The sequence below is a fragment of the Bos taurus genome, chromosome 2 (genome assembly GCF_002263795.3).
Source record: "Bos taurus isolate L1 Dominette 01449 registration number 42190680 breed Hereford chromosome 2, ARS-UCD2.0, whole genome shotgun sequence".
NCBI classification, from domain to species: Eukaryota; Metazoa; Chordata; class Mammalia; order Artiodactyla; family Bovidae; genus Bos; species Bos taurus.
Window position 1 is genome coordinate 71336094 of NC_037329.1, and position 21774 is coordinate 71357867.

General features: G+C 43.8%; 1 protein-coding gene across 3 annotated transcripts in view; it reads left to right on the top strand.

The window, feature by feature from the left end:
• The first annotated feature begins 477 nt into the window (after positions 1-477).
• CFAP221 (cilia and flagella associated protein 221) overlaps positions 478-21774 on the top strand; it is a 133638-nt gene continuing 112341 nt past the window's right edge. Inside the window, exons 1-5 of one of the 3 annotated variants that reach the window (XM_024981066.2) lie at positions 478-790; positions 3498-3683; positions 5798-5898; positions 20829-20915; positions 21071-21169. In XM_024981066.2, coding sequence (XP_024836834.1) covers positions 3545-3683; positions 5798-5898; positions 20829-20915; positions 21071-21169 — 426 coding nt within the window. In that variant the 5' untranslated portion in view covers positions 478-790; positions 3498-3544. The remainder of the gene's footprint in view (positions 791-3497; positions 3684-5797; positions 5899-20828; positions 20916-21070; positions 21170-21774) is intronic. The other 2 variants (XM_059878644.1, XM_024981052.2) reach the window with 2 other exon arrangements.

Consider the following 21774-nt stretch of genomic DNA (forward strand, 5'->3'; position numbering starts at 1 on the left):
TTATTATAATGTGTGGATTTTATTTGAACTGTGATTCAAACTCAAAAAATACGTTTATGAAAATTGAGTACCAAGTATTTGAAGTTACTAAGAAATTACGTAATGTTTTAGGTACTGATTGCGGTTATATTTTTTAAAGGGCTCCTTATCTTTTGGAGGTATATTCTGAAATACTTATGACTGATACTGGGATTGGTGTCTGGGATGACATTATAATGTCTGGGATTTCCTTCAAAAAAAAAATACAGGGAGTAGAGGAAATGTTAAGTTGATTAATTATAAGTTGTTAATTATAAGTTGATAATTGTTGTGGGTTGGTGTTGAAGATTCACCATACTATTCTGCTTGGCTTTGTATATGTTTGAAATTTGAAACTTATCATAATATTAACTGTAAAATGAACTGTATCACAGTACGGAATCGAGGATTGAATTGCCCTCGGGGAAGCTCCACCCACTGAGAGTGGTAAGCCCCACCCCTTCAGCCACGCTAGGCCACCAACTCCTCTCAAGGTGCCCAGATGTTTGTGTCTCCCTTTGGGAATTCCTTGGGAATTCGCACGCTATAAGTCGCTCTCTCTGTTCTTACTCAGACTCCAGAGACTGCTCTAAGTCCCCAGAACTAACCCACCACTTTCAGACCTCGACCGGCGGCTGCCCGGGTTCCTCCCCCACGTCCCAGGGGAGTTTGGTCGCGTCCGGCCGCGACCCCGGGAGCGTCCGCGTCGTCATGGCGACGCTCGAAGACGGTGGCTGCGCCCGCGGATTCCCTCCCGGGAACCCGCTCTGGGGTGAGCGGCCTGGGACCTAAGGCTGGGGCGGGGCGGGGTCGGGGGCGAGCGAATTGGACCCCGGGAGGGTGTCCAGCCGCAAGTCAACTTGGGCGGGGGCGAAGGAGAGGTAGGGCCCAAGGGGTGAAATAAGGATGAGGGTGGCGCCTGGGTCAGGGGTAGACCGTGCTCCGGGCAGGGGCTGGAGTAAAGGGGCGCTGAGGGGAGCAGGCCTTTGGCAGGGGTGAAAGGGACTGCTCCGCAGAGCTTGGGGCCCGAAACCAAGGTTGCCTGGGGAGGGGGTGGGGAGGAGGGACGAAGGGGGACAGTTCACCTTGGAGGTGAGTGACCTGGGATAGGAGTCGGGTGACAACCGTTTGGCTATTGTGCCGCCCTGAAGTAGAGGCAGGGAATTTGAAGGAAGAGGGCTGGAGAGTGAACCGGGGTAGATGTTGAACGGTTGGAGGGGAAGGAAGGCTGGAGCAAGGTTGGAGGAAGGCTGAAGGAGCGATTGGCGGGAGAGATGGAGGCTGTTCTGAGGAGTGAATACCCTCAGCCATGCCAGTGAAGGGGGATGGGCCGTGAGGGGAAAGGAGAAACTTGTTTCAGAAAGTGATTATTAAGCATTTCTTCGCTATGGGCAGTGTATTTTGCTTGATATTGTAGTCTTTAAGGAATCTAAAACCATGAGCCTTCACACACACACAAAAAGGCACATAAAAATCCACATATGATTTTACATCCAATTCCAGGGGCTTCACTGAGCAGCCCCCAAGTTTAGAGACTTAGCTGTGGAAGATATAGACATGTGGGATTTGTAAAGTGTCATCACAAGGCAAAACGTGATTAACACCAGAGGAGCAGTAAAGGCAGCAATTGCTAAAGAACGTCGAAGGGCAGGATCAGACTCCCAAGGCAAGTCTGCCAAAATGTGTGGCATGAGCTGGGACCCGGTGTCCTAGAACAGAGCTCCTAGGAAGGTGCCCAGTGGCGGGGGAGGAGGTCTGTGGCTTTCCACATCCTCTCCCCACAGAGGGGCCTAGGAAGATGACTCATTTTGCCAGTATCTCCCAGTGTTAAAGGGTTTCATGGTCACATTCATCTAAGAAACTGAATCAAAGAAATCTCATAAAGAAGAGACCTGTTTGGGACTTCCCTGGTGATCCAGAGCTTAAGAGTCTGCTTTCCAAGGCAGGGGATTTGGGTTTGATCTCTTATCAGGGAAGTAAGACCCCATATGCCACAGGGCAACCAGCCCGGGTGCAGTAACTGGAGAAGCCTTCGAGCCACAATGAAGACCCAGCACAAGCAAATTTGGAAAAAAAAAAAAAGAGAGTCCTGTTTAACTGCTGACTTCAACATTTTGCAAACTTCACTGGCCACGAGAGCCTCAGAAAGCATCAACACTACATTTTGAGAAAAGCTTTTAAGGAGAATTAAGGACCACAGAAGAGTTTTGAGCTGTGACTCTGAAACAGAGCAGGACCGTATATCCTTCCTTCCATATCCTCAGTCTGCCTTTTGTCTGTGGGAAAACTTAGCCAAAGAATAAGTTCAATCAGAGAAGTGAGAAAATGCAAAAGTAGAGAAAAGCAGTTAAATTGGACAAAATAATAATGGTTTAGTCCATAAGCAAAGTCAAGGACCTTTAGTTCCTTCTCACGGGCTATAGGTAATCTGAGCCATATCCTCGGCGCTGTCTTATAGAGACTGAAACCACCACCGGGGAGAAGAAGTTAACTACATGATGACCAGGCTGTAGCTATGACATTTGTTGTTCAGTTGCTAAGTCATGTCCAGCTCTTTGTGACCCCGTGGACTGTAGCATACCAGGCTTCCCTGTCTTTCACTATCTCCCAGAGTTTCCTCAAACTCGTATCCATTGAGTCGATGATGCCATCCAACCATCTCATCCTCTATCACCCCCTCTCTTCCTGCCCTCAATCTTTCCCAGCATCAGGATCTTTTCCAGTGAGTCTGCTCTTTGCATCAGGTGGCCAAAGTATTGGAGCTTCAGCTTCGGCATCAGTCCTTCCAATGAATATTCAGGCTTGATTTCCTTTGGGATTCATTGGTTTGATCTCTTTGCTGTCCAGGGGACTCTCAAGAGTCTTCTCCAGCACCACAATTCGAAAGCATCAATTCTTCAGCGCTCAGCCTTCTTTATGATTCAACTTTCACATCCGTACATGACTATGACATAAGCTGCCACCTCCAAAGAAGTGGCCTCAAAGAAAGTGGACAAGTCGACTAGAACTAAAGATTAACTGTTACTTAAAACAATCAAGATGACACTGGTCAGATCACTGCATGACCGATTTCAAGATGACTGTTAGGGCTGGCTGTGCTGTTTCTGTATGTAGCCCCCTTCCTTGGTCTATAAAAGCTCTTGTCCATTGGTTGTCAGTTGTGGGGGGTGGTAAGTCATCCTTTTGACAGAAGTCCACCGCCCCATGCTTGCTGGCATCCAAAATAAAGCAAACTTTCTTTTCCACCAGCCTTGCCTCTTTATTGGCTTTTGAATAGTGAACAGCTGGACCCGACTTTTGGTTACAACATGGCATTGGGGTTGCTGTGTGACGCAAGATGAACAGGACAACCTGTGTGGGCACAGAGTGAGAGGTGGGGAAGGCCTGAGCCACAGCAAACCACACAGTGACAAGAGGTACATTTGTCAATGGTGTGTGGTTTTCTGTGGATGATTATACTACTCCTGTTTTCTTCCCAGGAAAGGACCTTTGGCTTTAAAAAGAAGACTCCATTTTTCACGATAAAATGGCAGCAGTGAAAACCCCCAGCAGAGAAGTAAAGAATGCTGAAGAACCATTTCAAAATGTGTCACCCCTCCTTTTAAGGAACCTAGTGGAGGAACCCAAGAGACCAAAAGAAGTACCCAATCATCTCCTAGAGTCAAGTAAGTGGTTAGAAAACAGGTTTGCTTTACAACTCAGGTCTTCCCAGAGGATCCAAAGTCCAGAAAGCATAATGGAATTTTGGGTGCTGATTGATCTATATTGTTTTACAGGCTTGTGATAGTTTTTATTATTATGAACAATGATTCTATTTAGATCCATTTGCTTAACTGGTAGACTTTTGTGGTGAAAATTAATCACCAAGTTCTGTTCCTTCACATCCTCAAGTGTCTTTGCCCTCTGTCCATACTTTGTCCTTAGGAGGCCACCAGGACTACTGTAGGCCTGGCTCTCCTCCCTAGCCACACTCTCCTCCCATCCACCCTTCACCCCCCGGCATTTTCTGTCCTAGAATCCAGGCTGGCTCCTATCCCCACCCTGTTTGAATGTTCTCAGGGGATCCTCTCGTGTAAAGAATAAAGTTTCGGTTCCTTTGCTCATCGTTTGGCCCCCTTTGCCTGGAAACTGTCCACTCTCACTCCTCCCGTCCCCCACTTCCAGCCACACCTGTTACTCCTGTTCCTTCAAGACCACTTGGGTTTATACCTTCTTGCCTTTTTCTGTGCACATCCTTAGCCTAGAAAGCCTGGTAAATCCCATAGCTATTGTGTAGAAGGATAATCGTTTTGCCTGTATTCTCACTGAATCCATCTTAACATCACAATACTGTTTCCATTTTACTCTTGGGCAAGCTGAGACTCCAGAAGCTCAAGTGAATTCACCAGGGTGACTCAGCTGAGTGGGGGGTTGGTGCTCGGCTGTAGCCACCCAGTGTCCAGATCTCCATGTCTCAAGCAGCTTGGTTCCTGCTCACCATTCAAGGCCCATCGAAATGAGGGACCTGCAGCGTTTGGTGTGGCTCTGTTGTTACTTTAGAACACACTGAATTCAAGTCAGTATACTTGACTGTTTCTGGGTATTAACAGGGCAATGCCCATTTTACATCTGTATTGTGGCCCTAAAAACAAAACTCTCAGCATTAAAAAGAATTACCAAGTAATGTTCATTTTAATACTTAAAAATTGGACTTCCCTGGTGGTCCAGTTGTTAAGACTCAACGCTCTCAGTGCAGGTAGCCCAGGTTTGATCCCTGGTCAAGGAGCTAGATCCCACATGCTGCAACTAAGCCCTTGCACAGCCAAATAAATAAAAATAAATATTTAAAAAAATACTTAAAAATTTACCAGACAACCCTGTCACAGTCCCCCTGAGACACCATCCTCACCCTAGTCTAGCCCTTCAGTTTGGCCCAAAGCTGACGACAATGACTGCTCATCACTGGAGGAACAAAAACACCAAACATTTCACACCCACTTTAGTGGAATACAAAGTCACAGAGAGTGGAGGCTGGGGTCAGGGTATCTGTGACTCATGAGGTTTGGGTACAGCCGAAGGGGAAAGGCTGTCATTTGTGAGAAACCAGACAGTGCATTCACTTCAAAGGAGGCAGTTTGCTGGTCAGAATCAGGCCTGGGCTTGATTTTTATAAAATGAAAACAACAGAGGGTTATAAACAAATGCCAGGCATGAAGCACGGCAGAGCTGGGGCATGAAGCACAGCAGAGCTGGGGCAAGTTTTGAAGACACGCACATGTCAAGAGCAAATTGAGTCATTACCATCCAGAGTGATAATTATTCAGAACCTTAGGATTATTCTGTATCACACTATAATTCAGTTCAGAGGAAAGCAAATAGTAACAGTTGAATACACAGCAATAAAATGAAACACTTGGTATTTGCATTCTTTGAAGTGGATGTGCGTTACATAACAATCACAGTATTATATACAGTGTGTGTCCTTTACAGGCTTGTTTTATTATGAAGACTTGTACAAAATGTGTACAGAGCAACTTATTTTAATAGATAATAAAGAACAAATGTGAATTTGTCTCATGATGGTAATATCTCCCAAGCAAAATGTTAAAACAGTGGGAGAAGCAGTTCAGTTCACGTGGAACATCATTAATTGTTGACAGCTGTATCCTCTGTCTGAAACTTCATGTGCATAAAATATCCTAAGTTAAAGGGAGTCCTTGTTGATAGGATCTTCTTTCACTTAATTTTTTTTTTTTTTTTGTCTCATCTCGTGGTATACTTATCTGCATTGTTTTTACAGAGGTTTATGCGAATCTTCTGAATAATAAGGTCATACAGGCAAAACCTGGCATATTACATTTTGGAGGCTATCAAGTAGAAAAACAACACCAGCAAATATTGGTATGTACTTTTTTTTTAATTAAAAAATTTCACTGAAGTATAGTTGATTAACAGTATTGTGTTAGTTTTAAGTATATAGCAAAGTGTTTCGATTATACCTATATATGTGCGTCCTTAGTCACTCAGTCATGTCTGACTCTTTACAACTCCATGGACTGTAGCCTGCCAGGCTTCTCTGGTCATGGGATTCTCCAGGCAAGAATACTGGAATGGGTAGCCATTTCCTTCTCAAAGGGATCTTCCCAACCCAGGGATCAAATCCAGATCTCCTACATTGCAGGTGGATTCTTTATCATCTGAGCCACCAGGGAAGCCCCATACATACATATATACATTCTTTTTATATTCTTTTCCATTATGGTTTGTCACAGAATATTGAATATAGTTCTTTGTGTTCTATAGTAGGACCTTGTTGTGTATCCATTTTATGTGTAATAGTTTGTATCTGCTAATCCCAAATTCCCAATCCTGCCCTCCCCAACCCCTTTGTAGATAGTGGGATAATTATAATAATGAAATGACATGAATGTTCTCATTTTATTACTCATTCATCTAAAGAGCAGCACAATCAACAGAAGGGAAGATATAAATTTGACCAGGAAAGGCAGTAGTTCTAGGATGAGAAATTTTAAAGTTGCATCAGTTTCCTTGGACAGGTTTCCTCCCTCTGCCAAAGGCACCTCCCAACACTCTTTCCAAACTGGTGCTGTTTCTGAGGGATCCTTGAGGGCCAGAAACTATGCTTTGTGTCCCACATGTTTCAGTTTAGTCCTTAGACAAGCTTTGTGGCGGTTGTATCATGCCTCTGTAGAGATGAGGAAACCGTGATTCAGTAAGGTTAAAGACTCACCTCAAGAACACAGGGATGGGACAGACTCACTGTCAGGCTGCCTTCCTCCCAACCAGTGCGCTCTTGCTCCAGCCAACAGCACCAGCGGGAGAGCTGTCCCTTTCTTAGGAGGGTCCAGCGAGGGTTCTGTTCCACCTTCTTGGGTAAGATGGCCAGGCCTAAATCAGTCATTGTGGCCAGAGCCTCCAGCTAGAGCTGGGACGGCAGCTCCACCAACTTCCGCAGAAGGGACAGGTGAAGGCTGCCCTGCAGAGTGGCTGCAGCTGTGGGGACAGCAGTCTACCACAGAGGGCCCGGCCTTGCTGGGTCCCCTTTTTTGAGATACCCCAACTGGGGAGGGCTCGTTGGCCACAGGACTCCTAACCCACCACTAAAAGGAACCTGACCATTTAAACCTGCTCCACAATCTCGGTGACCCCCACTGTGATCCCCCAAAGTCACACTGAATAGGATGTTAGAACTACTCCAGCTGGTCGAGGGACTGAGCCAGGCCAGCCTCTGGGCATGTGTTGGAGTGGAGTTGATGGATGTGGGGTGTCTCACACAGGCCCTGAGACCCTGGCTTGTGTGTGATGTACCCTTCCACTATAAGACTCTGCATTTAGATATAGTGCATTCTTCTTCAGATTCTTTTCCTATATAGGTTATTATAGAATATTGAGTACAGCTCCCTGTACTATACAGTAGGTCTTTTTGATAATCTGTTTCATATATAGTGATGAGTTGGAAAACTCAGCAGTGGCCACAGGACTGAAAAGGTCAGTTTTCATTCCAATCCCAAAGAAAGGCAATGCCAAAGAATGCTCAAACTACTGCACAGTTGCACTCATCTCACACGCTAGTAAAGTAATGCTCAAAATTCTCCAAGCCAGGCTTCAGCAATATGTGAACCGTGAACTTCCTGATGTTCAAGCTGGTTTTAGAAAAGGCAGAGGAACCAGAGATCAAATTGCCAACATCCGCTGGATCATCGAAAAAGCAAGAGAGTTCCAGAAAAACATCTATTTCTGCTTTATTGACTATGCCAAAGCCTTTGACTGTGTGGATCACAATAAACTGTGGAAAATTCTGAAAGAGATGGGAATACCAGACCACCTGACCTGCCTCTTGAGAAATCTATATGCAGGTCAGGAAGCAACAGTTAGAACTGGACATGGAACAACAGATTGGTTCCAAATAAGAAAAGGAGTACGTCAAGGCTGTGTACTGTCACCCTGCTTATTTAACTTATATGCACAGTACATCATGAGAAACGCTGGACTGGAAGAAGCACAAGCTGGAATCAAGATTGCCTGGAGAAATATCAATAACCTCAGATATGCAGATGATACCACCCTTATGGCAGAAAGTGAAGAGGAACTCAAAAGCCTCTTGATGAAAGTGAAAGTGGAGAGTGAAAAAGTGGGCTTAAAGCTCAACATTCAGAAAACGAAGATCATGGCATCCGGTCCCATCACTTCATGGGAAATAGATGGGGAAACAGTGGAAACAGTGTCAGACTTTATTTTTCTGGGCTCCAAAATCACTGCAGATGGTGACTGCAGCCATGAAATTAAAAGACACTTACTCCTTGGAAGGAAAGTTATGACCAACCTAGATAGCATATTGAAAAGCAGAGACATTACTTTGCCAACAAAGGTTCGTCTAGTCAAGGCTATGGTTTTTCCTGTGGTCATGTATGGATGTGAGAGTTGGACTGTGAAGAAGGCTGAGCGCCGAAGAATTGATGCTTTTGAACTGTGGTGTTGGAGAAGACTCTTGAGAGTCCCTTGGACTGCAAGGAGATCCAACCAGTCCATTCTGAAGGAGATCAGCCCTGGGATTTCTTTGGAAGGAATGATGCTAAAGCTGAAACTCAAGTACTTTGGCCACCTCATGCGAAGAATTGTCTCATTGGAAAAGACTCTGATGCTGGGAGGGATTGGGGGCAGGAGGAGAAGGGGACGACAGAAGATGAGAATGACTGGATGGCATCACTGACTCGATGGACGTGAGTCTGAGTGAACTCCCGGAGTTGGTGCTGGACAGGGAGGCCTGGTGTGCTGCGTTTCACTGGGTCGCAAAGAGTCGGACAGGACTAAGCAACTGAACTGAACTGATATGTTAATCCCAAACACCTAATTTATCCCAGCCCCCGAAACTGTGTCTTAAAGTGGATCATTTCAAGACAGAATTCCGACTATCATATTAGACTCATTCTCTGAGTGGGGAGACTCGCTGCAGGAAACTGACAGATGGTAAAACTGTCAGAAAGCAAAGCGGCCAACAGACAATGCAGCTTCCTTGAGTCCTTACACATTGAAGAGGGAGGAGAGAGAAGGGATCAGCAGAGGAAGCTGTTAGGGGCCGAGTACTTCCTCTTAGGAAAAGGGTCAGGATTTAAAACTGTGATTAGGAACTTTACCCCTCAGTCTGCAAGGACACATTTCTTAGAACACAGCATCAAAGACCAAGGTTAATCATTCATTTTGGAACTTGCATTTCCTGGTTATTAGGTTTGCTATCTAGACGCTGGTGGTGGTTTAGTTGTGTTCAACTCTTGCGACCCCCTGGACAGTAGCCCACCAGGCTCCTCCCCTGGAGGAGTCCATGGGATGTTCCAGGCAAGAATACTGGAGTGGGTAGCCATTTCTTTCTCCAGGGGAAATACTCGAACCCAGGATCGAACCCATATCTCCTGCATTGGCAGGCAGGTTCTTTACCACTGAGCCACCAGGGAAGCCCCTAGATGTTGATAGAATGGATCTAAAATAATTATTGTTTGCAATGAGTGAACAATGAACTTCCTGTTCCCAACCCTCTTCACTCTCCTCATTGCTTTACTCACCCCACCTCCACCCTAAGCAGCCAGATCCTCATTCTGTTGTTATAGATTTGCCTGTTTGAACATTTCACATAAATAGAATCACACAACATGTGGTCTTTTGCAACTGGCTTCTTTGATTCAGCATGTTTCCCAGGCTCGTTGAATTTGTAGCATGAATAGGTACTTTATTCCTTTTTATAGGCAAATAATGTTCTGTTGTATGGTTATATCACTTAAAGGAATTTTTTTTAATTTTTATTGACATAATTTATTTAAAATGCTATATTAGTTTCAAATGTACAGCAAAGTGATTCAATCATATGTGTATATTTTTATATGTTAATATAAAGATGTATATTCTTCATTTACATTCTCTTCCATTATAGGTTATTACAAGATACTGAGTATACTCCCCTGTGCTATACAGTAGGTCTGTGTTGTTTATCTATGTTATACACAGGGGTGTATAACACTTTTATACACTTTTATGTATATCTTTTAATATATACTTTTATGTATATCTTTTAATCCCAAATGTTTAATTTATCCCTCCCTGCTTTTTCTCTTTGGTAAACATGAGTTTGTTTCTGTGTCTGTGAGTCTATTTCTGTTTTGTAAATAAGTTCACTGTGTCATATTTTAGACTCCACATAAAAATGATATCATATGATATTGAGTTGGCCAAAAAGTTCATTTGAATTTTTCAGAATTCATTATGGAAGAACTTGGATGAACTTATGGCCAACCCAATATCTGTCTTTCTTTGTTTGGCTTTCTTCACTCAGTATGATGATTTCTAGGTCCATCCGTGTTGCTGCAAATGGCATTGTTTCATAATGCCGTCTTTTATATGGCATTATGCTTTTTTATATGGCATTTTATATGGCATTAATGCTCTTTTATAACTGAGAAATACTCCATTGTGTAGATGTACCACATCTTTATCCAGCCCTCTGTCAGTAGACAGATTACTTCCACATCCTTTTTTGTTGTTGTTCAGTCACTCAGTCGTGTCCGACTCTGCGACCCCATGGACGGCAGCACGCCAGGCTTCCCTGTCCTTCACCATCTTCTGGAGCTTTGTCAAACTCATGTCCATTGAATCACTGATGCCATCCAACCATATCATCCTCTGTTGTCACCTCCTCCTGCCTTCAATCTTTCCCAGCATCAGGGTCTTTTCTAGTGAGTCAGATCTTTGCATCAGGTGGATGAAGTATTGGAGCTTCAGCTTCAGCATTAGTCCTTCCAATGAATATTCAGGACTGATTTCCTTTAGGATTGACTGGTTTGATTTCCTTGCATTCTAAAGGACTCTCAAGAGTCCTCTCCAACACCGCAGTTCAAAAGCATCAATTCTTTGGCACTCAGCCTTCTTTAATGGTCCAACTCTCATATCCATACATGACTACTGGAAAATCCATAGTTTTGGCTAGATGGACCTTTGTTGGCAAAGTAGTGTCTCTGCTTTTTAATATGCTCTCTAGATTGGTCATAGCTTTTCTTCCAAGGAGCAGGCGTCTTTTAATTTCATGGCTGCAGTCACCATCTGCAGTGATTTTGGAGCCCAAGAAAATAAAGTCTCTCAATGTTTCCAGTGTTTCCCCATCTATTTGCCATGAAGTGAAGACTCTTGAGAGTCCTTTGGACTGCAAGGAGATCCAGCCAGTCCATTCTGAAGGAGATCAGCCCTGGGATTTCTTTGGAAGGAATGATGCTAAAGCTGAAACTCCAGTACTTTGGCCATCTCATGCGAAGAGTTGACTCATTGGAAAAGACTCTGATGCTGGGAGGGATTGGGGGCAGGAGGAAAAGGGAACGCCAGAGGATGAGATGGCTGGATGGCATCACTGACTCGATGGACTTGAGTCTGAGTGAACTCCGGGAGTTGGTGATGGACAGGGAGGCCTGGTGTGCTGTGATTCATGGGGTCACAAAGAGTTGGACATGACTGAGCGACTGAATTGAACTGAACTGAACTGATGGGATCGGATGCCATGATCTTCATTGTTTGAATGCTGAATTTTAAGCCAGCTTTTTCACTCTCCTCTTTCACTGTCATCAAGAGGCTCTCTAGTCCCTCTTTGCTTTCTGCCATAAGGGTGGTGTCATCTGCATATCTGAGGTTGTTGGTACTTCTCCCAGCAATCTTGATTCCAGCTTGTGCTTCATCCAGCCTGGCATTTTGCATGATGTAATCTGCATATAAGTTAAATAACAAGGATGACAACATACAGCCTTGATGTACTCCTTTCCCAATCTAGAACCAGTCCATTGTTCCATGTCCAGTTCTAACTGATGCTTCTTGACCTGCATACAGATTTCTCAGGAGACAGGTAAGGTGGTCTGGTATTCTCATCTCTTGAAGAATATTCCAGTTTGTTGTAATCCACATAGTCGAAGGCTTTAGCATAGTCAGTGAAGCAGAAGTAGATGTTTTTCTGGAATTCTCTTTCTTTGATCCAAATTTCTTGCTATGATCTAAATTTCTATGCTCCAGTGGATGTTGGCAATTTGATCTCTGGTTCCTCTGCCTTTTCTAAATCCAGCTTGAACATCTGCAAGTTCTTGGTTCATGTACTGTTGAAGCCTGGCTTAGAGAATTTTGAGCATTACTTTGCTAGCATGTGCTGCTGCTTCTGCTAAGTCACTTCAGTCGTGTCCAACTCTGTGCGACCCCATAGACAGCAGCCCACCAGGCTCCGCCATCCCTGGGATTCTCCAGGCAAGAACACTGGAGTGGGTTGCCATTTCCTTCTCCAATGCATGAAAGTGAAAAGTGAAAGTGAAGTCGCTCAGTCGTGTTTGACTCTTAGCCACCCCATGGACTGCAGCCTACCAGGCTCCTCCATCCATGGGATTTTCCAGGCAAGAGTACTGGAGTGGGTTGCCATTGCCTTCTCTGTGCTAGCATGTGAGATGAGTCCAATTGTGTGGTAGTTTGAACATTCTTTGGCATTGCCTTTCTTTGGGATTGGAATGGAAACTGACTTCTTTCAGTCCTCTGGCCACTGCTGAGTATTCCAAATTTGCCAGTATATTGAGCACAGCACTTTAACAGCATCATCTTTTAGGATTTAAAATAGCTCAGCTGGAATTCCATCACCTCCACGAGCTTTGTTCACCATGATGCTTTCTAAGGCCCACTTGACTTTGCATTCCAGGATGTCTAGCTCTGAGATAGGAGAGTGATCACACCATTATGGTTATCTGGGTCATTAAGATCTTTTTTGTATAGTTCTTGTATTTTTGCCACCTCTTCTTAGTATCTTCTGTTTTTGTTAGATCCATAACATTTCTCTCCTTTATTGTGCCAGTCTTTGCATGAAATGTTCCCTTGGTATCTCTAATTTTTTTGAAGAGATCTCTAGTCTTTCCCATTCTGTTGTTTTCCTCTATTTTTTGCATTGATCAGTTAGGAAGGCTATCTTACCTCTCCTTGCTATTCTTTGAAACTCTGCATTCAGATGAATATATCTTTCCTTTTCTCCTTTGCCTTTCACTTCTCTTCTTTTCTCAGCTATTTGTAAGGCCTCCTCAGGCACCCATTTTGCCTTTTTTCATTTCTTTTTCTTGGGGATAGTTTTGATCACCGCCTTCCATACAGTGTCATGAACCTCCATCCATAGTTTTTCAGGCATTCTGTGTATCAGATGAAATCCCTTGAATCTGTTTGTTACTTCCACTGTATAATCATAAGGGATTTGATTTAGGTCATACCTGAATGGCCTAGAGGTTTTCCCTACTTTCTTCAATTTAAGTCTGAATGTGGCAATAAGGAATTCACGATCTGAGCCACAGTCAGCTCCCAGTCTGGTTTTTGCTGACTGTATAGAGCTTCTCTATTGTAGATAGTGCTGCTGTGAACATTGGGTACATGTATCTTTTGAATTGTGGTTTTCTCTGGGTATATTCACAAGAATGGGATTGCAGGACCATATGGTAGCTCTCTTTTTAGTTTTTTTAAGGAAACTTCACACCATTCACATTTTCCCTGTTCCGTAAGTTGATGGACATTTGGATTTTATCTTTGGGGCTATTAGGAATAATGTCATCATGGACCTTTGTGTACATGTTTTTGTGTGGATATATTTTCATTTCTCTTGGATATGTATTAAGAAGTGGAATTAGGTTGTATGGAATGTTTGTTTTCTGTGGCTGCCTTACAAATCACCACAAATTTAGGGGCTTAGAAAACCAGAAATGCATTCTGGAGGCTAGAGTCCAAAATCAAGGTGTCAGTCGGGCCCTGCTCCTTTCACGGTTCTAGGAGGGGCTCTTTCCTCGCTTCTCCCCAGATGTGATGGCATCAGGTGCTCTTTGCCTTGAGGCTTAATGACCCTAAACCTTGGCCTCCATCTTCGCCTGGCTTCTCCTCGGACTCCCTTTGTCTTCTCTTCTTCTCTCAAAGGAAACTTGTCATTGGACTGAAGGACCAACCAGGTAATCCAGGATGATCTCGTCTCAAGGTCCTTAACTTAATAGCACCTGCAATCACTGTTTTCCCAAATAAAGTCACATTCACATGTTCCAGTTGTTGGGGTGTAGCTAGGTCTTTTTGAGTTCACCACTCACTGTTGTTCTATTTGCATTTCCTTAATGACTGATGACATTAAGCATCTTTTCATGAGCTTACCGGTCACATTACATCAAAGCTTTATGTCGGAGAAGCCATCTGGGTTAGCCCAAGCAAAGTGAGAAGTGGGGAGCAGGCACTCGGGGAGTAGGGGAGACACAGAGGCTCAGGGGGGCAAGCATGTGGCATGTTTGGTGTCCAGTGTACAGTCTGCTTTACCTGGATCCTAGGGTTTGGGGAGGGGGTAAAAGCTTCATTCTGCTGAAGAACATCCATCTCTGTCTTATGTACAACACAATACCTATCACACAGAACATACTCAGTAAACACTTGTCAAGATATTAAACTCACTTTATTGGAAGAGAGTGACTTGGCGGCGTCTCACTAGTTCCAAGTAAATACAAGGTAAAGTCTGAATAATCACACTGCTTCTATCAGACATTAAAACAAACAGATAAAAGTACAAAATTATTTCATCTTAATAACATTCTGGGAGACCCAGCCTCCTATTTCTATCAGCAAAGTTAAGCAGAAGCCTAAGGCAGTTACCTTGAGATTCTTGCCAAACAAGGGGGGAAATTCAACCCTGCACTTTATCTTGGTTTTGTTACAGGAAACAGTACAAATTGCCCAAGAATGGAATGATTGAATGTGTGTTTAAAACCACAGTAAATTGTTCATTAACATTTGAGATTGATCCAGATCTGGTTAAAGGCTTTAAAACCTTTTACTTAGATTCATATCAAAATCAATGTTTTGATTTACTTTAAAGGTTGAAATAATGGTTCCCAGTTTTCTCCAAACCAAGACCTCTTAAGTTCTCTTTCCCTCTGAGGAAAGATTTTTTCTGGGAAATTATATTTATTAAGTAAATAATTAATCAATTTTCCCATGAGACAATCAGTGTTACTGTGGCCAGCCCAAAACAAAGTTGTCAGCATACACAGCCTTATCTTATGTAGAGTAACAGTCTTTTCCAGCTTTCTGAAATAATTGTATTAGTTTTCAACTCCTGTTGCAGCCTTCAGAGACCCCTCTGCCCCAGGATCTTGCTTCTCAAACTAGGGCCACATATCTCAATGGCTTCAAGTCAGTGTGTGAGGGTCAGGACCTGAAGCTACAGTGTAAACACAGTTTATCTTTCTGGAGCATCAATTTTTACTCTCCCATTTTGGATAAATGCATTATTGAGCAAAATTTTAGAGTAAAATGCATTATCAATCTGAGGCCACACAAGAAATTCAGGCAAGGCTTTACTGGGCCTCCTGCTGCAGCAGGGTTCCATCCCTGGATCGGGAAGATCCCCTGCAGAAGAGAATGGCTACCCACTCCAGTATTCTTGCCTGGAAAATCCCATGGACAGAGGAGCCTGGTGGGCTACAGTCCATGGGGTCACACAAGAGTTGGACACGACTGAGCACACAAGCATGCATGCTGCAGCAGGGGGAGCGAAGACCAGCAACTGGTTCCCCCACTTGCTCTTCCCCCTCAGAGGGCATGCTGGCTCCTTATATGGGGACGAGGGTAGGGGAGAATCTAGCGGGGTGGGCCTGAGGGACGGCTTGGGTGGTCTGCTCACCCTCCTGGTGGGATGTGTGCAGGGATGTGCTCAGAGCCTGCTTTTGCTCTTGATTCTTCAGAAGTGGTCAGGGGCTTCCCAGGTGGCACTAGAGGTAAAGAACCCGCCTACCAATGCGGGTGGGCTGCAGTCCATAGGGTCCCAGAAAGTTGGACACAACTGAAGCGACTTAGCACACAGGACTGCACTTCAGAAGTGGCAGTTGGGTTTGGGGTTGTTGTTGTTGTTGTTTTATCGTTTTGTATCTTTTTGTACAAGTTTGCCCCAGCTACACATGCTCGCAAGCTTCCCATGCTCGCAAGCTTCAGGAGTTGGTGAGGGACAGGGAAGCCTGGCATTCTACAGTCCATGGGGTCGCAAAGAGTCAAACACAACTGAGCGACTGAACTGAACTGAACTGAACACATGCTCACAGCTATTTTTTGTTCCTTATAGTTTCTTTGTATTTTGTTGCTCAAGGAGACATTTGTCCAGGTTCAAGCACTAGAGCAGAGTCCCAAGTCCCAGATCCCAGCCTGTCTCAAACACTTTAAAGAACTTACAGAGCTGCTTGTGTTTTGCCCCCAGATGCCTGTGGTGTTAGGTATTTACCTCTGAGAAGCTGTGTCCCTGAGGGGAAGGATTAAAAGGACCCCAACTTGGGAGGCTGAAATGTGTTTAGAAAATACTGTAAGTGCTTGGGGCTGAAGATTATAGACCCTACCCACCAAAGCCAGCGCTTTACTGGAGGCTGGGTTTGCTCTGCCCTGTGGAGGGAATGGAAGGGAGACTGTGAGGAGCGGTGTGTGCATGGGGGAGCTGTGAGCAGTCCTTGCAAAGTCCCTCTGACCCTGGAGTAAAAGCTCTTTAACCTGTGACTGCCTGGTATCCGGTTGCTGGTTCCTTGTTTGTTTGTCATGGGGGCCCATTCTGAAACACTGAAGCAAGGACTGAGTTTCACCTTAGAGTCAACACGGGCCTAAGAAGACACCGTTATTTCCCTTTTCTTTTTTTAAAACTTTATTTATTTGTTTCATTTTTAGTTGTGCTTTATTTTTTGTTATTTTTGGTTTTATTTTTATTTTTGGATTTCTGTTGCTGTGTATGGGCTTTCTCCAGTTATGGCGAGCAGGGGCTACTCCGTAGTTGCTTTGCTCAGGCTTCTCATTGCGGTGGCTTCTCCTGTTGTGGAGCACAGGCTCTAGGCACCAGGGCTTCAGAAGTGGCAGCACACAGGCTCAGTAGTCGTGGCTTGTGGGCTCTAGGTGCGTAGGCTCAGTAGTTGTAGCACAGAGGCTTAGTTGCTCCAGAGCTTGTAGGATCTTCCTGGACCAGGAAATTGGATTCCGTCCCCTGCGCTGACAGGCAGATTCTTATCCACTATACCACAAAGGACGTCGGTTTTTTTCCCTTTCAATGATGATTATTTTCCCCTCAGTGTTAGTTATAAGTGAAAAGACAAGAATGCCATTTTATCCCTGAAAGCATTTTTTTTTTGACAAGAAATTAAACTGACCTGCTGACAAACTATAAAAATAAAAAAAGGTAGGAAATGAAGTTTGGGCACTGAAATGTCCCTGTATGTACCTAGAGTCTCCTGGAAGGACCACTCCTGGGGTCAGGAGACTCCAGAGCCCACACCTTCACCAAGACTCCTGTGTGCCAGGCTCCTTGGAGGTCAAGAGAGATCTTGGCAGCTTTATTTTTTCCAGGCTTCTCCTGTATTAAAAAGATATGCCATGTTGCTGCACATGGCAATATATCATTCTTTTTATGGCTAAGTAATATTCCATTGTATATACCACACTTTCTTTATCCATTCATCTGTTGATGGACACTTAGGTTTGCTGCAACATAGATGGACCAGAGATCGTCATACTAAGTGAAGTCAGTCAGACAGAGAAAAACAGACATTATATGGTATCACTTATATGTGGAATCAAAAAAAAATACTACAAATGAACTTATTTACAAAACAGAAACAGATTCACAGACCAAGAAAGCAAACTTATACTTACCAAAGGGGAAAGAGGTGAGGGATAAATTAGGAACTTGGGATTAACAGACAGACACCATTATATATAAAACAGATAAACAATAGCACTTACTGTATAGCATAGGGAACTATATCTAGTATCTTGTAATAACCTATACTGGGAAAGAATCTGAAACTTGAGTTTGACACTTGAAACTAACACAGTGTTGTAAATCAACTATAGTAAAAAAAAAATGCCAACGGAGTCACTTTAAGAATATTCATAGATGACCAATGAGAACTTTTAACCGATGCAAGCTTTGCTGTCCTCTCATCAAGAGATTATATCTTAAGTCTAACTTAGAGACTCAGTGGACTTGAGGCCTTGGACAGTGGGCCATGCGGCACATCCAGCCTCTGGTCTGGACATCGAAAACCAAGGGCCTCTTAACTGTCCTGTTGACCAGGTGAAGGCCAGATCCCAGAACCCAGAGTCCTTGCTCCCCTTTCATGTAGAGAAAGGAAAAACATCTCTACTCAGACACCCACTTAACTTACCAAGCAGGTTGTTCTGTCTCAAAGGAGGGCCTGCTCCTGACTCCAGGAAAGAACTCCTGACTTTGTGTTCTGTTTTGTTAGCCCCAGGGATGGATTGAGGGCTGTCCTCTCCATACTCCTTTTCCTGATTTTTTGACTGCCTAATTGTCACCAGATCCCCAGGACAAGTGGCATGTAATTAGAGAAACTGAGGGTGAGCAGGTGACTGGCTTCTTAGCTTAGCTGAATCACAGGAGTAAGCTGAGTTCAACAAAACAGTACACAAGTGACTGGTCAGGATGGGAAGAGGGGAATGTGCCAGGTCACACAGAGGGGCACCTGGGGTTGCAGCTCTGGAAAGTCTTAGGCTGGGCTGATTCACATGGGCATATTTCATCATTCTTTCAGTGGTATTTGTTGTATCTATTTCATGATTCTTTAAGTGGTATACGATAGATTTTGAATCACTTAAAAAGTTAAAAAGTGTGCCATAGCCAAAACAATCTTCAGTTCAGTTCAATTCAGTCGCTCAGTCATGTCCGACTCTGCAACCCCATGAATTGCAGCACACCAGGCCTCCCTGTCCAGCACCAATTCCCAGAGTTCACTCAAACTCATGTCCATCAAGTCAGTGATGCCATCCAGCCATCTTGTCCTCTGTCATCCCCTTCTTGTGCCCCCAATCCCTCCCAGCATCAGAGTCTTTTCCAATGAGTCAGCTCTTCACATCAGGTGGCCAAAGTACTGGAGTTTCAGCTTTAGCATCATTCCTTCCAAAGAACACCCAGGACTGATCTCCTTTAGAATGGACTGGTTGGATCTCCTTGCAGTCCAAGGGACTCTCAAGAGTCTTCTCCAACACCACAGTTCAAAAGCATCAATTTTTCGGCGCTCAGCTTTCTTCACAGTCCAACTCTCACATCCATACATGACCACTGGAAAAACCATAGCCTTGACTAGATGGACCTTTGTTGGCAGAGTAATGTCTCTGCTTTGCAATATGCTATCTAGGTTGGTCATAACTTTCCTTCCAAGGAGTAAGCGTCTTTTAATTTCATGGCTACAATCACCATCTGCAGTGATTTTGGAGCCCAGAAAAATAAAGTCTGACACTGTTTCCACTGTTTCCCCGTCTATTTGCCATGAAGTGATGGGACCAGATGCCGTGATCTTCATTTTCTGAATGTTGAGCTTTAAGCCAACTTTTTCACTCTCCTCTTTCACTTTCATCAAGAGGCTTTTTAGTTCCTCTTCACTTTCTTCCATGAAGGTGGTGTCATCTGCATATCTGAGGTTATTGATATTTCTCCCAGCAATCTTGATTCCAGCTTGTGCTTCTTCCAGCCCAGCGTTTCTCATGATGTACTCTGCATATAAGTTAAATAAGCAGGGTGACAATATACAGGCTTGACGTACTCCTTTTCCTATTTGGAACCAGTCTGTTGTTCCATGTCCAGTTCTAATTGTTGCCTTCTGACCTGCATATAGGTTTCTCAAGAGGCAGGCCAGGTGGTCTGGTATTCCCATCTCTTTCAGAATTTTCCACAGTTTATTGTGATCCTCACAGTCAAAGGCTTTGGCCTAGTCAATAAAGCAGAAATAGATGTCTTTTCTGGAACTCTCTTGCATTTTTGATGATCCAGCAGATGTTGGCAATCTTAAGAAAGGAAAAACAGAATGGGAAAAATCAGGTTTCCTGACTTCAGACTAAACTACAAAGCTACAGGAATCAAGGCAGTATAGTACTGACACTAAAACAGACACACAAATCAGTGAAACAGGAGAGAAAGCCCAGAAATAAACCTACACACTTATGGCCAATTAATCTATGACAGAAGAGGCAAGAATACACAACAGAGGAAAAGACAGTCTCTTCAATAAGTGGTGCTAGGAAAACTGGAGAGCTACACTGAAAAGAATGAAAGCAGAACATATACCATATGCAGAAAATACACTCAAAATGGGCTAAAGATCTAAATGTAAGACTGGATAGTATAAAAACTCTTAGAGGAAAACATAGGCAGAACATTCTTTGACATAAGTCCCAGCAAGATTTTTCTGGACTCACCTCCTAGAGTAATAATAAAATAATGCCATTTGCGGCAACATGGATGAACTTAGAGAGTATCATGCTAAGTGAAGTAAGACAGACAGAGAGACAAATACCATATGATACCATTTATATATGGACTCTTAAAAAATGATACAAATGAACTTATTTACAAAACAGAAACAGACTCTGAAAACAAATTTATACGGTTATCAAAGGGGAAAGGTTGAGGGGAAGGGACAAATTAGGAGTTTGAGATTGACATATATACACTCCTATAAAATGTATTATCAACAGAGACTTACTGTAGAGCACAGGAAACGCTTCTCAATGTTTTGTAATAACTTAAATGGAAAAGAAGTCTGAAAAAATGGGTATAACTCAATAACTTTGTTGTATATGTGAAACTAATAGAACATTATAAATCAACTATTTCAATGTAAAATTAAAAAAAAATTTAAACAATAAAAATAAAAGCACATCGTATCTCCACCTCCCTTTAGAGCAAGATGAGGTGTAAATATCTATGCAGATAGATAAAGCAATGTGTTCATGTTAATGCTTCTTTTTCTCTCCAGCATCTGGTCAATATTTGTGATGAAGACATACATGTTCATATTTTACCCCCGCAAACCAAATACTTTCAGATCAAATATGTTAAAAAGGTAAGTGTCACTGGTGACCTGTTCTCCCTCGACGTTCACTGTTGGACGTGGCTTTCTGTGTGGTGGGTCTGTCTGGGACGGTATGTAGTGTGTTGTCCCTGCGGTCCTGCTCCCAGTCTCTGGGGTCTCCTGACAAGTGCCCCCTTGTCTTCCAGGAGCACCGCCTTGTCCCTGGCTTGTCTCTCAGGATCACCATTACATTTTCTCCAGATGAGTGGCGATACTATTATGATTGCATCCGTGTTCACTGTAAGGTCAGCTCCTTAAAATTAAATTTTGGGGGAGTGGGATGGTATCAAAACTTATATCTTCAAGAGCAGAAGAAAGAGATGGAATTACAAGTATAAAGTTTTTCAGCCCAATGACTTAGGCAGAGACCTGAGTGGCTTGAGGGTCCTTGTCCAGCGATGTGGGTCCCAGCTGGGGAAGCCTCAGGTTGCTGAGCACTGGGGCAGAGCCAGAGACACTGCTTGTTCTCACCTTTCCTGGCCTAAAAACCTAATTTATCTTGTGGTCCTGGGAGTTACTGAATGCTTTTCAAATAATTTAAGCATCCTCTTTTAAGTGCTAGTTGAGAAAATCAGCAAGAACCCTGAGCTGTGATTATGAACACCTAGGACTAATGGCTGACGTCCTCCGAGGTGGTCCTTGGGGGTCTGCAGAGAGAAGGGGGCCTGTGTGGCCCGACCCCAGAGGCTGTGCTCTGTGAGCCTCTTCCAGGTCACCTAATTCATCCTTGGCCCCCAGACCCCAGATCCACATGCTGTCAGCCCCTCCCTCAAAACTGGCACTCCCCCTACCTCCTGCCCCCTGCTCTGACTTTCATGCCTGGCCCTTACAAGTTGAGAAGCCTCAAGGG